The sequence below is a fragment of the Besnoitia besnoiti genome, chromosome I (genome assembly GCF_002563875.1).
Source record: "Besnoitia besnoiti strain Bb-Ger1 chromosome I, whole genome shotgun sequence".
Taxonomy (NCBI): Eukaryota; Apicomplexa; class Conoidasida; order Eucoccidiorida; family Sarcocystidae; genus Besnoitia; species Besnoitia besnoiti.
Window position 1 is genome coordinate 4460771 of NC_042356.1, and position 17428 is coordinate 4478198.

The 17428-nt window shown below is 56.5% G+C and overlaps 3 protein-coding genes across 3 annotated transcripts; 2 read left to right on the forward strand and 1 right to left on the reverse strand.

Annotated features, from left to right (window-relative positions):
- Positions 1–1918: 1918 nt before the first annotated feature.
- Positions 1919–7502, reverse strand: BESB_006500 (DnaJ domain-containing protein; the record flags this gene model as incomplete). The annotated part of the gene is made up of 8 exons (XM_029359405.1): positions 1919–2081; positions 2536–2696; positions 3101–3199; positions 3610–3975; positions 4365–4574; positions 5218–5721; positions 5963–6360; positions 6905–7502. 8 exons carry the CDS (start codon positions 7500–7502, stop codon positions 1919–1921), a joined length of 2499 nt encoding a protein of 832 aa, XP_029222318.1.
- A 672-nt stretch (positions 7503–8174) lies between these two features.
- Positions 8175–8615, forward strand: BESB_006510 (uncharacterized protein; the record flags this gene model as incomplete). The annotated part of the gene is made up of 1 exon (XM_029359406.1): positions 8175–8615. One exon carries the CDS (start codon positions 8175–8177, stop codon positions 8613–8615), a length of 441 nt encoding a protein of 146 aa, XP_029222319.1.
- A 2745-nt stretch (positions 8616–11360) lies between these two features.
- On the forward strand, positions 11361–14533 carry BESB_006520 (CRAL/TRIO domain-containing protein; the record flags this gene model as incomplete). The annotated part of the gene is made up of 5 exons (XM_029359407.1): positions 11361–11662; positions 12076–12258; positions 12702–12957; positions 13498–13602; positions 14108–14533. The coding sequence occupies 5 exons, from the start codon at positions 11361–11363 to the stop codon at positions 14531–14533; spliced, it is 1272 nt and encodes a 423-aa protein (XP_029222320.1).
- Between the last annotated feature and the right edge of the window lie 2895 nt (positions 14534–17428).

Here is a 17428-nt window from a genome sequence, read left to right on the forward strand (position 1 = left end):
ATGCATGTCCAGAGGGAAAGCACTTTCTCCGCCTTGCAACAAAAAACGACGCGGGCGCGGGCAGTCGAGTCAGATAAACATGACAGGCTCAAGACGCGTTCCTCACTTGCTTCGCAGCGGGTGCGCCCTACGCTTCTTCGTCGGGGATCTCGGATTGCCAGTCTTCTTCCCGCTCTTCGTTTGGCTTGGCGCAGCTCCCCGCGAAGTCCTATTGCGGACAAGTGAAGGAGCACACACCCGTACAGATGCAGTGTGACCTCTCTTTAACCGAAATCCAGAGAAATCTATAAAAGACAGCCAAGAGCGAAGAAGAAGTTACACGGCTGCTCTTGACTCTACAAGATAATCGAGGACGAATATCCGCAGAGGCGAGTTTCTGCTGCGCCGCTAGTATATCGTCATCCACGCGCTGCAGTGAGAACACATCAGCCACGAATTCCGGCTCGCGACGAGTCGCTCAGCGTTTTCACGGCTGAGAGGCGGAGCACGTCTACCGTCAGCATGCGCCTTGCGAGGCAGAAAGAAAAATAGAAATATGTGTGTCGCAGGGGGCTTCGCAGACCTCCCTTTTCGTCCTTCCCCTTCACACAAAGGATAAAACCCTCCAACTAGCTCTCTGCGGAAGGTACTCTGCGCCAGTTGGGCATACAGTTTGTCTGCTTACATACACAAATTGTTATAAATATACGTTCATAAATATATAGATACTCGCTTTTCGCGACATAATACTGCCGAAAAATGATCGGTTCGGTAGTCGGAGATGGACGCCGAGGTGCCTGCCGCCCTCGAAGTCAGAGTAGCGAAATCCTTTGGACCGCGGCCAGAACTGTGTATGCCTCTACTCCGAAAAAACGAGGACCTCGCTATCCCCTTCTGCGGCCACGAAAGCGAGCGCTGTGCTTTCTCGGCTCGACTCCCTTTCAGAAACTCTGTGTGCATTCACTTGTGCGTGCGATTCTTCCATACGGAGGAGAGTATTGACTGTAGAACTGCGTGCGCAAGCAAGAAGCAGAAAACACGAAGCCTAGCTGCGCGACCAGGCCCCGCTGCTGAGACACGTTTTCCACTCTCTCTGCTTGGCTTTTCCGTCACTTCATGCTCAAACCTTCATACAAAGATGAACGCAGCGGAAGGGAGCTGTGTGAGCTTAAGCGAACCTCGATATGCTGTCAAACTTTGCGTATCCATCGCAGCTAGGGAAGCGTCTCCTGCTACTTGCAGAAACCACCTGCTGCCTATGGCATTCCTCTTTTAAACGCCACCCGCGACTAGGCTTGTCAGCGGTTCGTTTCTACGACCAAAAGGCGCGCCACGAGTGCCTCTGCTGCGGCCGTTTCGGCGTTGTATCGCTGCGAAAAGGGGAATCTACTTCGAGTGTGCGCGTGGAAAAACAAAAGCGAACGCAACGCGTCGCCTCCCGCGGCACAAGCGAATCCTGGATGCAGATGTGGTGCTGCGTTACATGCGCTCGTCACTGTGTTCACGCAAAACATTCTGCTACCTCCGCTTCTACGCTCCATCACCGCCTCGCGCCGTGTGTGTTTCCACTACGCAAAAACCGCACTGGACTCGCGCACAGAGCCACGCGAAGATGCATCTCTCTCCCACACATGCGCGTATGTACATGCACACGAATGAGACGCAAGATAAAATCTGACTCTGTGCCTTGGACGTTCAAAAAAGCAACTGACGGGCCTCATGCACGGAAGACACGAACTCAAGCAAGTCGCAGCCGCTCATATACAGTCAAAAAAAAACTCTAGAGTTGTGGACAGAAAATGCGACTCGCGCGCGGGCCTGCGCTCATGCTGTCTGTGGTTCGCCGCGCCTCACAGGATGCGATACTACGGCGTACAGAGACGGTCGCAGGCATTCTTTTTGTGGCCTTTTCACAGAAATGAGATTGAACGTTTGCTCTTTACAAGATATCCTCTGTTTTCGCGAAAGACGCCCCAGCCGGCTGTGCCTCAGCGGACGCCGCTGCAGCCCCCCTCTCTGCATGCGCGCTGCTGTACGCCTGCCCCGTGTTTGGACAAGCTCCCTCCTTCCTTACGCGTTCCTCGTCGGCCTTCTGCGCAGCCCTGCGAAAGAAAAAAACACAAAACGCCTCAAACGCTGGACATGAGTCTCCGCCGCGCCCGTACTGCGGAGGCGTGCGTCACGAGAGACAGAGCGATACACACTTACACATGAAGATCAGAACCGATAACAGATAGACGCGCAGACCAATCGATGCACAGAAAAAGATATCGGCGCTCACGGAGATGGAAGGAGCCGGCTTGGTGATCGTCCTAACGCCCAGGGCTTCGCGGAAGGCGGGACTGTGTATCGCGCGTGCGAATGACAGGCGATGAAAACCCCACCCAACTAGCCCGATTAACTTCAGTCAAACAGGACTTGTAGTCAGGAACGTACACATCTGTGTAGAACCCACATCGACGCATATATATATATATATATATATATATATATATGTATGTATATGAAAGCGGCCGGCGTCATTTAGGCTGCGATTAGAGTTAGGCTTCTCCTCACTTGATGAAAGCGTCTTCCATAGTCCTCAAGGCGTCGACTTTCTCGTCTTTGTGCTCCTTGCGATGGTCCGCGGCCGCCTGTTGGAAGATCTTCCCCAGTTCGATAACCGCTTCCGCGCGTCTTCGCCGCGTTTCCACGTCGACACTCATGTCTTTGAAAACCTGCGAGCAATTCCGGAAAAAAACTTTAAAAATTACAATTAATTCAGAAACAACACACACTCCGAAATACACTCCATTCCGACGCGCGAAGACAAAGGAGGGGGGGGGTTCGCGATGCCTCTCACGCCTGAGAGTAGAAAGGACGTTTTCATCTTTTTGAGGCGACGCGCACAGAACCTCACATTCACGCGCATGCACAGGGAAACTCGCCACACACGATGAAAGGCACGGAGATGCTTATACACAGAAATACATGCATGGAGCGCCGCTCCAAACCCGCGCCACAGCGACAGCGAAAGATGCGCGTTGCAAGCCTCACACGAGAAGACACGATCGGCCCGCCGCGATACTCCTGCAGGTAAACAGAGGTCAGTCTTGAGAAAAGAGAGGCAGTGCAAGCTTACCCTCTTGGCCGCGGCGCGAACGGTTGTCTCGATATCGATTAAGCAGATCTGCAGCATCGTCTCGAGGATGAGCGGCAGAGTCTCCTCGAACTGTTTCATCTGTGGAGGGAAAAAACGCATCGATCAAATGGAAGTCGATAAGGCATCTCCACACCTCGGGAGATGCATGCACAAAAGAGGTATGCCGACGAACGGACAGACACCTTCAATCCCGTCCAGACCCTTTTTCCATCTTCCAGACACAAGTGCACAGTATGCGAATATATTTTTATTTTGCATGTGCACATTTGTGAACACACTTTCACACTGAATATATAAAAAAATATATCGACGGATATCTGTTTGGCAGTCACGCGCGTACAGAGCTTTGATATGGATCGCCAATAAATACAGAGTTCGCCTGCAGACATGCCTATCTGCTCAAATCAGGCAGCTACAGCCACGCATACATGTATATATGTATATGTACATATATATCCGTATACGAAGGGCTTTTGGTCTTCGCTTACGTCCTCAGCGGAGGGCGCGTCGTCTGGGTTTCCCTCGTCTTCCTTTTGCGCGGCGTCTGCGGCGGCGGCGGGGTCTTCCCCCTTTTTGCTTGCGGCGGCGGCCGCCGCTTTGACCTTCCGTTTTTTTTCCTTCTCCTTGTTCTTTTGCTTCTTGAGTTGCTTCTGCTGCATTTGTCTGGCGGCCAGTGCCGCCTTCACAGCCGCGTTCGCCGTCTTCCAGCTGTTGCCCACGCTGCGGCTATGCGCCTGCATCTTGGCGTAGCGGCCGCCGAGGCCAAGGAATGAGTCGAGCTTCCCAAGAAACTGCGTGGCGCTATTCTCGTAAGTCCATCCAATCGCCTCCACGATCGCATCGCCGAAAGAGGACTGCAGCCGCAGACGCATAGACAGGGCCTCCCCATCGACCCACACCTCCCCACACGCGTCCCTTCGCGCCTCTCGCTCTGCTCATCTCGCCGCGGGGGCGAAGGGGCCGCTGGCTGCGAGGGCTCCGATCTGCGCAGACTGCTGCCTCACGGCTCTCTCTCGCAAGGCAGAGAGCGAAGCCTCTGCGCATGCCTCCAAAGCTGAAACTCGCACGTTGGCTTGGCTTTTAGCCGCGAATGTACACGCTTCCAAGCTATATGTATCTGCAGCTATACGTATCTATCTCAGGCGTGTGCGAATGCCTCGTTATACTCTGTAGATCGCATGCCTTATAGTACTTTGAAACCCTGCGAACCGCCAGAGGCTTCTTAGCAGAGTTTGGAGCTGACCTGGCAGAGCTTGTCGGCTTCCAGACGCATTTTAGATTTCCATTCAGTCACTTCTTTGCTAGTTGCCGCACTCGTCTCCGCGTCCCCTTCGCGCGTGGCGACCGCCTCCACGAAGCCGCTGATGCGATCGTGGAGCGACAGTGCCAGCTGCACTTCGCGCTTCTGCTGCTCAAAGGCGAACATCTCCTCGCTCACGTTCTCCGGTTGTTGCTGAAAAAAACAGACACAAACACGCCTTCCAGTGCACAGCGACCAAACATTCGCCCACCCACGCACACACACATGTAAATCCATCTGTCTGTCTATCTACTGTCTCTATATATGCCTAGCTCTCTATACATATCTATCTACCTATCTACCAATCTATCTATGAGTTATCTGTGTATCTGCCTACCTATCCATCTATGCCTATCTATCTACACTGATCTATCTGCCTGTATCACTATATATCTACCTACCTACATCAGTCTACCTACATTTCTGTCTCTCTCTGTCTGTTTATCTATCTACGCTACATCTATATATCTATACATATATATGTATATCTACATATATATATGTAGGGCTGTGCACTGGCGTGTGGTATATCTCTCTCTACCCTACTCTATACATCTCTACCTGTCTATCTATCTAAACTACATCTATCTATCTATCTAAACTACATTTATCTATCTACCTGTCTATCTATCTAAACTACATCTATCTATCTATCTAAACTACATTTATTTATCTACCTGTCTATCTATCTAAACTACATCTATCTATATATCTATCTATCTAACTACATATAGGGCTGTGCATTGGCGTGTGGATGGCGTTTGGATTGGCTGCGGCGGGTGGGGTCTGCGCGCACCTTGCTGTCTTTGTCGACCATCTCGACAAACATTGCCATTTTCAGTTTGCCGATATATGGCTCGAGGTCTTCCGAGCCGAAGAGCATCATGAAGAAGAGGCCGCTGTCGATAATGGGCATGTCCTGCGCGGCGGAGGAGCCGAACTGGTCGTACTGCGCGCGGCGATCTTCGTCGCCGAGGACTTGGTAGGCCTCGCCGACTTTCTGGAACTTCACTTTCGCCTCGGGATCGTCGCGGTTCTTGTCGGGGTGGTATTTACGCGCGAGCTTGTAGTACTGCCGGCGAATTTCATCTTGACTCGCGTCCGTGGAGATCTCCAACACGTCGTACAGCTCCCGGTCTACTACCTCTCGCTGACCCGCCGCCGGCGCCTTGGCGCCGTCCCCCCGGAGCGGCGCCGAGGACGACGACGCAGACGGCGGCGCAGACATCTTGTACGGATTTTCCTTCTCAAGCACCTCCGCCGCCTCCTCCCGCAGCGAATACCAATTCTCCTTCCAGACCTGCGCGAGCGACGGAGACAAAACCGCAGGCAGATACGCGATACACACGCTGGAACGCAGTACGCGAAGACACCACACACGCGGAGGACGTGTACCTACACCTGAGCACCTCTGGATGACAGAAGCCCGCGCCAAAGTGCGCGTCACGCCGAAGTAAGCCTTGTCTGTTCGATGGCGAGGAGGCGCCTGGGCGCTTTTTCGCGCGCCAGTTCTCACTGCATCCGCGGCGCGCGCGGCTTACTCGGTTCTTCTTGTCCCACTTTTTGCCTTGGCTGCGCTCGTGGATGGCCTCCGGCGTGTTCACGAGCCCTCTGGCGACTTGGTAGCCGGCGACGCAGACGCCTGTGACGGGCAGCGCGACGGCGGCGATGACGCCTGCGCCGACGCCTTTGAAGAAGCCGCCGACGCCTTGCTGACTCGCGCCGACGGCAGGCAGCACGAAGAGCGACGCGGCACCCGCTGCGACGCCCTTTCCGACCGACTTGAGCGCGCTGGAAATGCCTGCTCCCGCGTCCTTCGGCTTCCGCGTGGAGAACAAGCCCCCCATGATCGTCCCCTCGGGGCTGTGCAACCCGTCGAATTCGGGCCGCGTCGCCACTGAAGAGCGGTCGTTCGCGTTCACCGGCACCAGCGCCCAGTCTGAAGCAAAGAAAGACAGAGAAGAAAAAAATAAAAAAGAGCCAAAGACACGACAGCCTCGAGACTCGCGCACAGACAGCGGGGGAGCTCAGCGAGCCGGAAAACGCGAGAGGCGCCGAGCGCAGTATGAGCCAAAAAGCGACAAGAAGGAAACTCGTGCGCGCCCGCACATGGAACTCGAGGAAGCGAAAAAATCGACTCGCGGCTGCCGGAAAAGAGACGCGTCACACACAACAGAACGGCATGGATGTGACGCACGCACCTCAGACCATGTGGGAGCCTGCAAGGGCAGGGGAGAGACGCTGCCGCGAAAACTACATAGAAGCCCCACAGAGGGGCCGAGACTGAACAAACTCCGCAATCGCGTCCCTCCTGTCTACCGCACACATCAATCCCTTGAATAGGGAGGATCTTCCAAACAACCGGGTCGCGTCGGCTAGGTGAACTAATCACGTTTCATAAACACAAGCAGTGAAAACTCTTCTGACTTCTGTTACGACCGTCCCGCTTCGAACCCCGAATCATAATTCTGAGAGAGTCTCACTCGCTGAATCGGCTGCAGATGCGTCGGGGTCTCGATTCGACATGAACCGCATGAAAGAGCGCGAGGCGCGCCTGGGCGAGCCGTCGCCGCCTACATCTTCTCGCTTGGTCTCGGATGCCTCCGCCATGCTTCCACGCTTTCTTTCGTCGGCCTCCGCGTTCTTCTTCTCCGCCGCCGTGGCTCCCCGCATGCCTCTTTGCGGCTGCTGAGTGGGCGCGTCCGCGGTCCCGCCTGCGTCTCCGTGCTTCGAGTCGCCGCCGCAGTCTCGCGCCGCGGTCGGGTACTCGCCCCCAGAAGGCGTCGCAGCCGGTGAAGACGAGGAGGGTGATCGCCGCCCAGCTGGAGCTTTCCTGCGAAACAGCGACGCAGACGACACCCGCAACAGCCACCTGCTCCTTTGCCGGGGTTCGCGATGCGAAGATGCGTCCGCGGAACCCCCGCCAGGCACAGCCCTCTCCTCTGTGGCGACTCCGGGGGAAGAAGAAGACGTAGGCGCCGACTGGGGGGGAGGAGGCGCCAACACAGAGGAAGATTCCTTCGAGAAAAAACTCAGGCGGGAAGAAGTCTGCGACCCTTCGGTCTTTCTAAAAAAAGGCATGATCGAGCGAGCGGTGAAAACGGACTCTGTGCCCGCTCCCCACGACAGCGGAAAGTCCCGAAAGAGGACCGGAGAGAACAGAGAAGCAGAGGCCCCACACCCACGCAAAACAGACACCACAGAAAGCGAGACCGGCAGGAAATGGTGCTGCACGTCTCAGCCGCGGAACACAAATGCGAATCCGATAGCGGAAGAGACGTCGGAGACCCTCTCTTCACGCGATAAGGCTCTCGAAAGAAGAGGCTCAGAAAGCAATGCGATCGTCGCGATGGAGGACACACACGTGTGGGGCGAATTCGGACTCAGCCAGCCCCTCTGTCGCGTAGGGACTAGCAGGGGTCGAAAGCTGGCTGAGTTCCCCCTTCTCACGGCGAAGAAAGTCCACGAACTCGCTACGCAAGCGCGAGCGAAACCCCAGCGACCCCGTCTCAGCGCAGACTCTGCGGGAGCACTCTTTGCCGAGCCGGAAATCTGTCACGGTGCCGTCGCCTGGATGAATACGTGCAGCACGCCCCGCGAGAAGAGGAGAAAAGAAGAAGTCTGGGCGAATTCTTCAGAGATCACCAAACGACAATGGAATGACTTTGAACAAATCGAATTCCCAACACATGCAAAGTGTATGTACACCACATGCTCATGAATTAGCCAGCAGCGGAGGCACCCAGCGCGGGCATGCGACGACGCCGGCTGAACGGCCGCCACGGCGCCTTGGGTTCGCGCGCAGAGGCGGGTGTGGAACGGAGAGAACGAAGAAAAATCGAGGCGAAAAAGATTCGGCAAAGACGCAGAACGAGGGCATGGGAGAAAGGACGCCGAAAATCGCAGGCGCGGGCTGCGGCCGGCAGAGCGGGCAGCGCAGCGCAGAGTCCCCCAGAGGAGAGGAGAAGAGAGCTCCGCGGCTTTTCGCGGCAGCGAGAAAACGAGCACCCCAGCGGCGAAATCGAGGCGCCAACAAGTCACGCCGCCTCCCAGAAATGCGAATGTTTCGTGGGTTTTTTCAGGTTGTCATCCGAGCCGGCGGCGAGTTGTGCCAGCGAGAAAGGAAAGGAAACACGAGCGCGGCAAAACGACGAGACGGCCTTTCTCTCCTGCGAGAAAGCCAACGAAAAATAAAAAGGGAGGGCGACGAACCCCGTCCACTTTGTATTTTACCACAGAAAAGAGAACAGACGGGGACCTTGGCGACGAGCGCGGCCCCAAATCGCAAAATTCAGCCTCGACTTTTCTCTCGTGTACCTACCTCTGTGTGCGAAAAGATGTGCGATTGGAAGCGACCGAGCCAAGGCTCGCCCTCGCTGACTTTTCTTCCGTGTGTAAGCGAATAGCGACTCCGAGACGGCAAAACGGGACTGGGCTCCTTCGCGCAACGCTTTGCGCGTTTTCAGAGATTTCCAGTGCGAGACAGCGGCAGCACACTCTCTCATGTCGCAGCGAAGGCGAGAAAGCGAGCGGGAGAGCGAGCTACTGCGACGCGCAAGCCTCAGACGCGGTCCTTCTGATCACTGAGCGGAGTTTTTCCCTGTCTTTTGAGGAGAATCTAGTCCTGTTGTCTCTCTCTTGAGTCGCGAAAAGGGTTGCGTCTGCATGTCGCTGCCTCCACGTCTTCTACGCTAATCCTCACACCCCCTTGTGAGGCGGGTGGAAACCCAAAGAGTGACCCTAGAAAACACAACCGATTCTCTGCTGGGCGCAGCCGAGAAACAGCACGTCCCTCCTAACTGCCCCCGCTCTGCCTAGCCACACAGCGCCGACTATCACCTGCATGGATGCACCCACGTGTTAGCCTCACGCTGCCTAATCGACTTCTCAGGAGCGCGAACTCCGACTTCAGTCGCTCTCCGTAGCTACAGGTTAGAGGAGGGGGGGGGGAGCTCTTGTACGCGCGGCGAGGATCGCAGGCTGCAGGATGCGTGCGGGCGACGCAGCAACTCCACGGAGAAACGGATAGCGGCCCCGCAGCCACAGCCAGCCCCCGCGGCGTACGCGTGGCGAGTAAGAACACAGGAAAGTTCCCCGCTAGAGAGGTATGTGAGGCGACACCACCACTCGCCCTCCTTTCTCAAAGAGACGCGTGTGTGTGGCCTGAAGCTCATCTCGAGAGAGAGCGAGCGCGGAAGCGCGGGCTGTTCGCGAGGCCACCTGTGTGGCGACGCTGCTCATGTTCTCCGTGCAAGTCGCAGCGGCGCGTGTGTCTGTCTCTCCTCTGGGGAGCTCTACACTCTCGCGTGGCGCGTACCCCTTCGAGAATGTCTGCTGTTCACACGCGGTCGACGAGGTGGGCTTAGGGCTCGATCTGCGAGGGGCTCCAGCGGTGGCGGCCGCGGCAGCTGTGACACGGGGGGGAGGCAGATGATTGACGCGCAGACCGAAAGCCCGCTGAGAGCCGAAACAACTGCTTGCGTGTAGAGGCGGAGGCCAAGAAAGGCGAAACTTAGACGCTGCGTCATCCTTTAGAGCGACGATCAGCGTGTGACCGCGTGCCGCCCGTCCACGCTGGCAGAGAAGACCGATAGATGAGGTAGCTCGCGAGACTTGTGTGAATGATGCGAGACTGCGAAAAGCAACCTTGCTCGCCCCCGAACCGAAAGCTGCGAGCAGTGCGATGCGAATGCGAAGAACCGTTTGTTTTTGGTTCTCCCCAGCCCATTTGCGGGCAACTTACACCTTGAGAATGACGCCGGGGCACACGACCCGTTCTTAGAGCGGACGCCTCTGAGTCAGCTACGCATGCGCAGAGGAAAGGGAGCTGGTGAGTTCGCCAATTTCTAGTTCACAGAAGAAACGTGTCTCAGGGGCAGAAAATAGTTGCTTTTGGTGAAACTCTCGCGGTTTGTGTGACCCAGCTCGCTAGTTTCGAGTTTTCTCCGAAAGGTGCAGCTTTCTTTTATTGATTTCTTTTGACCCAGCGCTCGCAGTCACAGCGGCTCTGTACGTTTGATCCCGAGTCCGCCGTCTTCTCGCAGTTTTCCTTCATTTCGCATGCTCCTCTCCGCGTTTCCCGCTTTTACGCCTTCCCTGCGACTCAATTCTTCCTACACACGCGCGCAGTAGCGAAAGTTTTCACCCGCGACCCTCGTTCAAGGTGCCTCGCTGCGTTTAAGGCCTCCCCGGTTCCTGAGAGCAGCTTTGCTCTGCGATTTCCTGGCGTCCTCGAGAAAAACAAAGCAAGACAGAACGCCCAGAGCTTCCAGTGGATGCGCATGTGTTCGACGCGGCCCTGAGAGACACGCTGAATTCATACAGCTCCCGTCGCGACCTTCGGAATCCTCTGCGGCCTTCTTCCCTAAGACTCTGCAGCAGCCTGCTCGGCGCGTGCGTCAAACCGACACACTCGCCTTTGTCTCTGACCTGGCGCGCCTTCTCTCTTTTCCTGCTCAGTTGAGCGTTGGGCTTCGTTGGAGGTCTCAGTTCTCTCTAGCCTTTCGCCTCAGTTCGTTTCTTCTCGCTGCCCGCCGCGCTGCCTGCCTCGGGAACCTACCAGCTGAGCTCTTCGTCGCCCCGGCATTCTCGCATCGTTGTTATTGTGCGCGTGTTGTCTTTCCGAGTTTTGTCCAGAGGCCTTTCGCCTTCGAAGCGACTCCGTGCCTCTCCCCCCTCTCTAGACTTTGTCTTCGGCATCCCTCTTCGCTCGTAAACCCTAAACCCTCGGATCCACGTCGTTACACCCCTCGTTTTGCCTCCTCTTCGTCTTTGTTCGCGTCTCGCTCGCGGTTCCGTTTCACGGCCCTCTGCGTCGCGCCCTTTTCGCGTGCGCTGTTTCCTCTTCGCCCTCGTCTGCGCCTGCCGGTTCGCACGGCAGCTTGCTCTCCTTTCTCTCCCCTTTCGCTACTGTTCCGCCTTTTTTCTCGCGTTTCCGACATGAGCTCGCCAGCGGGAGACAGCGGCGCGGCCACGCTGACAGGACCTGCCCCCGTGAAGTGCATCTTCCCGTACCGCGACCCGAGTCTGCCGCTTGCGCAGCGGCACAAAATCATTCTGATGAAGCGCCGCGTGCGTCTGCAGCAGGAGGCGCTCCTGCGCAAGCGCCAAGCCGCCAACGGCGAGGCATCCGCGACAAGCGCAGAGCAAGGCAACGGCGAAGAGCCTCAGAAGCTTTTCCTTGCCTCGCCGCTCACAGGCTTCGAAGTCAACTGGATCATGGACGACTCGAACCTCGAGAGGTCCGCGCTCAGCACGCCAGCCAGACGCCGTCTGATGCATTTTCCGAGCGAAAATGCTGCATTCCCCTACAGAGATATGGAGAGAGATATTGATGAGAGAGAGCTTGCTTGATTGACAGATCGATATATATAGATATATAGATATGGATATGTAGACACATGTAGATATAGATAGACATAGATGCAGATATATAAACATATAGGTAGGTAGATAAATACAGAGAGATAGACACACGTGTATATAAACATGGAACCGTAGACAGGTATAGATGTAGATAGACGTAGATATAGATAGATTAGATGGGTCGATATGTGTGCATCTGCTGGCTGCGCGTGCATGGAGGGCGCGAGCCGTGCCTTATCTACGGCTGAGTGTCTCCGCAGCTGCTGGTCGCGGGTTTCGCTTTTTTCAGATTTCTTCGCGCGCGCGAGTGGAATGTGGCGAAGGCCTTTGCGCTGCTGATGGAGACTGTGAAGTTCCGCCGCGAGGCGAAGCCTGAGCGCGTGAAGCCGAGGGAAGTCATGGCCGCCAACGATGATGGCATCATGTATCGCAGAGGCTACGACAAACATGGGCATCCTATCCTCTACATGAGGTGAGAAAGAGTACTCCCGAGTCGTCTCTTTTGAAACGCGGGAGAAAGCGAACTGCGCAAAATAGGGGGGGGGATGCTTCACGTTTCTCGGATGAGCCGGTGCGCGAAGGCGGAGGCGGAGGAGGCGAAGAGAGAGAAAGGCTGAATCAGGACAAGGAGGGTCGCACGCCGCACCGATCCAGCTCGCATGCAGAGTCAGTGCGGGGGTGTTCGAAAGCGAGAAAGGCGCGCTGGCCGTCGTCTGTGCGTCTGTCTTTTCTGCCCCCCTCGCCTCCGTGTTGCCAAATCCCGCGACCCATCAGCCTCGTCAGATGCGAGTGAGAGTCGGTTTAATTCGGGCGGAGGCGCGTCTGTCGCCTTCCCGTGCGGTCTATCCTGGCGTGTGCGGCTCTGTCGCCTCGGTTGGAAGTCCGGCGGGTGCTGTGCGTTGTTGGCCTTCGCAGGCCCGCGAAGAACAAACCCGACGCGGACGCAGAGACGTCGATCAAGCTTCTGGTGTATATGCTTGAGCGCGCGGTTCAGTCCATGAAGCGGCAGGAAGGCATCAGCGGAATCACCTTCATCGTCGACTACAACGGATACACGAACGCCAATCAACCTCCGCTCGCCGTCGCGCTGCGCTTCGTCGACATTTTCCAAAACTTCTACCCTGAGCGTCTCGCTTTGGCCTTTGTCATCGACACGCCATGGTACTTTCCGGTATGTCCACCTATACGCGTACAGATCTGCTCATTCTTGGGATGCATGCACAGAGAGAATGAGCATACATACACATGTAAGAATCTATATGAACAGAGGAGAAAACCCTAAACCCTAACTCATATACATGCGTGTCTTCATTCTCGCTGTTCATATATATATATATATGTCTGGTCAGCGTTTGCGTGAGGCGTGAGCGTCCTACGTCGCACGCGTGGGTGACCGCCTCTGACACAGCTTTTTCTGGAGAGTGGTATAAAAAATACACCATTTGTGTAAAATATACAGAGACAAATACGAAAGGCGAGTCTTTCTCCTTCTCTTTCCAAGAGTCTCGCCGGCGCCCTAACTTCCCATTGTTGTTCCACCCGTCTCGATAAATAAGATGTTTCATAATCCTGCATAATTCTCGCCTCTTTCTGTCTCCCGATGCACACGCAGGTGGATGAATAGGATCTCTACAGAAGAGAGCTTTTCCGGTCTTCCAAGCCGCTGGCTTCCTCGGATACTGCCTGCATGTGTGTGTGCGCGTCCCTTCAGCCGTTTTGGAACTGCCTCGCGCCTTTCCTGCCCAACCGCACAACGAGCAAAATCGTCTACTGCGCGACGAACGACCCGAAGTCTCTGGAGCCTCTCTTCGACCAAGTGCGTGGGCAGACACTTATGCTGAGGTCTTGACATCCGATTCTTCGCGTCGTCTGCCTGTTTTTTCCCGTGGGATAGGCCTGCGGCGCCGCCGCGAGCCATGTCTCATCCCCAGGCGCGGAGCGGCCGCCGCTCTCGCAGGAGACGATGCGACTGCTGGGCAGCTTGCGCGTTTCGTGCTGCGCGGAGAACTCAAGAGACGAGGCGCCGAAGTGGCAAGCCTGCCCACGTGGCTGTCGCGCTTCTCTCTCTTGCATGGCGCCTGTCTGCCTGCCGGCAATATACGACACATCCCTTCACACACACATATACGCGTGCGTATATATTTACGTATGTAGCTCCGAACTTATATGCTTTATGATGGTTGCACGTGTTTTTACAAATTAGTTGAAAACAATATGTATCTGCGGTTGTCGCTGTCAATGAAGGGTTTCGGGCGGGGATTCGTCCCGGAGTTCCGCGGCCGCAAAGTCGCGGTTCATGGGTGTGCGGCTTCTTTGCGTAGGTGCCCGCGGAGTACATTGAGTCTTGGATCCCGGGCGGGCAGGCGACTGAGCCCTACGACCACGCGGCCTACTGGGCAGCGGAAGCGAAGCAGTTTGAGGGCTACATGAAGTTCCTGCAAGAGGAGTTCATCGGCAAGACGCAGGAGCAGCGCCTCGCGGAGGCGAAGGCCTTCCAGGACGCGCAGGCCGCCGGAAAGAAGGGCGACGAGGCCGTTGAGGCCGCGCGGACCGGCGGCGCGGAGGCTAAGAAGGCCGTGGGCGGTGGGTGCGGTGGAGACGCAGACACTCTTCTCGAGAAAGAAGAGGGAGAAGAGGACGTGGAAGATGAAGAGGACGAGGAGCTAAACGAAGAGCTGAACGAAGACGAGGAGAAACGAAGACTGCTGCAGGAGGCGCTGAAAAGGAACCAGCCGGCGGAGACGTGACTGAGCAGATGGCGAACCTTGCGTTGGACGCAAACAAGGCGTAACAGGGCGAGGAGAAGGCCGCGGACGACTCGCGCGGGCTCAAGCGGAAACGAGAGATGAGAAAAACCGCGTAGCCGGGGAGAGACAGAAAATCGTCTGACGCAGCAGAAATCGCCAAAAGAGGAAAAAAGCTGTGGAGGGAGAGAGAGTGCAAGCAGAGGGGCGAGGCGCGGGAGACAGAGATCGAAAACTTTTTCCACATGTGCTGCTGTGGGCGCCCTTCGACACGGAAAAAGGGGCTTGCCTTGCCTCCCGACGTGCTCACTCCTTCCTTCGTTTTGCCGGACTTCTTTTCCTCGCGCCTGCCTCGTTTTATCGCTCGCTGCCGATCAGCGTCGCCGCGCGAGAGGCAACGGGCGCGCGTCTTGACGGCCGGATTAAGTTCTCCTTTCGCTGACTTAGGTCGAGCCTTTCACAAAAGGCAAGCGGCTTTTTTGTGCTTGTCCCCTGGCTGACCTCCCCCATGCGATTGCCCGCCGGGGTTGTCCCACACGCTCTTCGCAGTCGACCGATACACATGAGCATATATATCTACGTACACATATATGCAAATATATATGTCTACTGATTTGCATATGTGTGCATAGGTCGTCATGACTTGGGAGGCGGTTGACGTCGGTTTAAGGGCGTCTCTCGCTCGGGCCTTTGAGAGGGAAATGCTGCGGCTCTCCACAGGCGGCCACTGTTCCACGATATGTGTATTTGAAGAATTCGAGCTTAGCTGAAAAGTCATGCGTTTCGAAGAAACAGTAAATACAGAGCGCACGGCGCTGTCTGCGCGGAGTGCGAACGACGAAGCCCGACCTGCTGGGGGCTGGGACAAGTACGCGACGAGCGAATTCCACCGAACCTCGTTCTCCGCAGACTCGCGCGATGTTCAGAATTTAAGCGTGAACGACGTCACAATCTAGCAAGGATCGGTGCGCTTTCAGCCTGACGTGAGCAAGCACCACCGACGCATTGCTGTGTGTCTACACATGGATATAGGTCGCGTCTCAAGATTGACAGTGGGAGTTCAAAAACAGAGAGTGTAGCGTGTCTTTTCATGTGGAGAAAGGCGATCCCCCCATGCTGGTGGGGCGTGTGTTTACAAAGGCCACTGCTGTCAAGCACTGTCGCCTGCTGCGCTCTCTTTTCGCGAACAAGCAGGCACGTCGGAAGTAATGCGTCACTGACTACCGAAGCGTACACGACTTCCTGGGCGCGTGGTGGAGCCAAGCTTTCGCGGCAGCCTCCATTCTTCACCGCCATCGAAGCCACGGTGCCTTAGAGTGCCTGACAGACTCGACGGCTTGCAAGAGGTAGCAGACACACGGCGTCCCCGCTTGAGAAGGTTTCCACCGCTTAACAACTATCGACTGTGCACTGTGGGCGTGGACCTTGCTACACCGGGCCCTCCGTCTTCGTCGTCGCTGGCTGATGGATGACATTTTTTCTTGCCGCGTCAGCGGAAGGAGTTCCGCGCGTCTTTACTGCGTCAGAAACCGCTAAGCCCTTTCTTAAAAAGCGCACTCCAGTGAGTTTCCTCGTGTCTTTTCCCTGCGCGAGTGGCTCTCCTCTCGCATGCCGTAGAAGTAGTAGTGGCTCGTCCCGGTTCGGCGCATGCGGCTGGGTTTTTGGACGTCCAAGGTCTTCGGTAGCTTTCGCGGCCTTTTCCTTCTAACCAAATTTGTATATCTGCGGCGTCGCTCGATACCCTTGCATGTCATGTTTGCAGTCAATCCAGTTCAAGCTTTTCTGGGGAGTTTCGCCACTCGCTGGGGGGACGTAGTGCAGTGTCTGTCAGCCCGTGGTTTCCGCGCCTGCTTTTCACAGAGAGGTACCTCCGGACTCCCTCTCCCTCCCCTTTGAGTCGGCTCCAGCGAAAGCGGCGGGGTGTTGCTCTCTCGAGAGGGCTCGTCCACTCTTTCACACAAGCTTTAACTCTCCAAACTGTTTTGCGTCTGAATGTTTCTCTCGTCTGGAGGCGCTTGCTGGCTGAGCTCGCGCAGGGGTTTTGGCGATCCGCGCGAGACCAAAAACCGCAAGCCCCGGAACCCCCCCCCTGCTGCCCAGCATGTCGCGAGTGGGAAGCACGCAAGGCTCTGGAGGTTGCGCAGCACGGAGGAAAATATAAGCTCTGTTTCATTTCTTTGCGCCTAGGTTTTCGCAGGTCCGCGCGCTCGACTTGCGCGCCACACGGGCGACGCACTCCGTGCCTGTCAAAACCCGCGTTCAGCCGCCGGTCGGCCCGCGGCACCTCTCGAAGATTCGCGCGACTTTCGTGCGATTTCCCCCACAACACGCCGTTTCGCGGAGCCGGCACGAGTATTTGCTTCAAGCCAACCCCAGAGACTCGAAGATTCACGTAGAGTCTTCGTCTCCTCTCCGCTGCGCGGCCTCGTTCGCAGTGTCTGTACACCGGCCGCGCCCCGCGAAAGCAACCGAGAGGAACCCGGCGAACGAACGACGACATTGTAGGGAGGCGCGTCTTGCTTTCCTCTCCTCTCTGCGAGCGTTCTCGACGCTCTACAGCCGCTGCCGCGTTTGTTTCTCTCCACATCTGCCCGCCCAGCGGGCCGCGCACACTTCTCTGCCCTTCGCGCGCGCATGCACGCCGTTTTTTTGTCTGTTTTCGCGTGAGGCGGAGACCAGTGGGCGCGGCGGCCAACGTCTTCTCTCTCTCCCATTTCCTGCTGTGCCCTCGCCGTCCCGCTGGTCGCCGTCGCCTCTCGGCTCTGCCGTCCTCGTCCGCGTTTCGCGCGTTCGGGTTCCTTGGCTCTGTCGCCGTCTCGGCGGCGCCCGTCTCGTGCTTTTTCGTTGGGCCTCTCCGCGCGGCGTCCACCGCCCTCTATTCTCCCCTCGGACGCCACG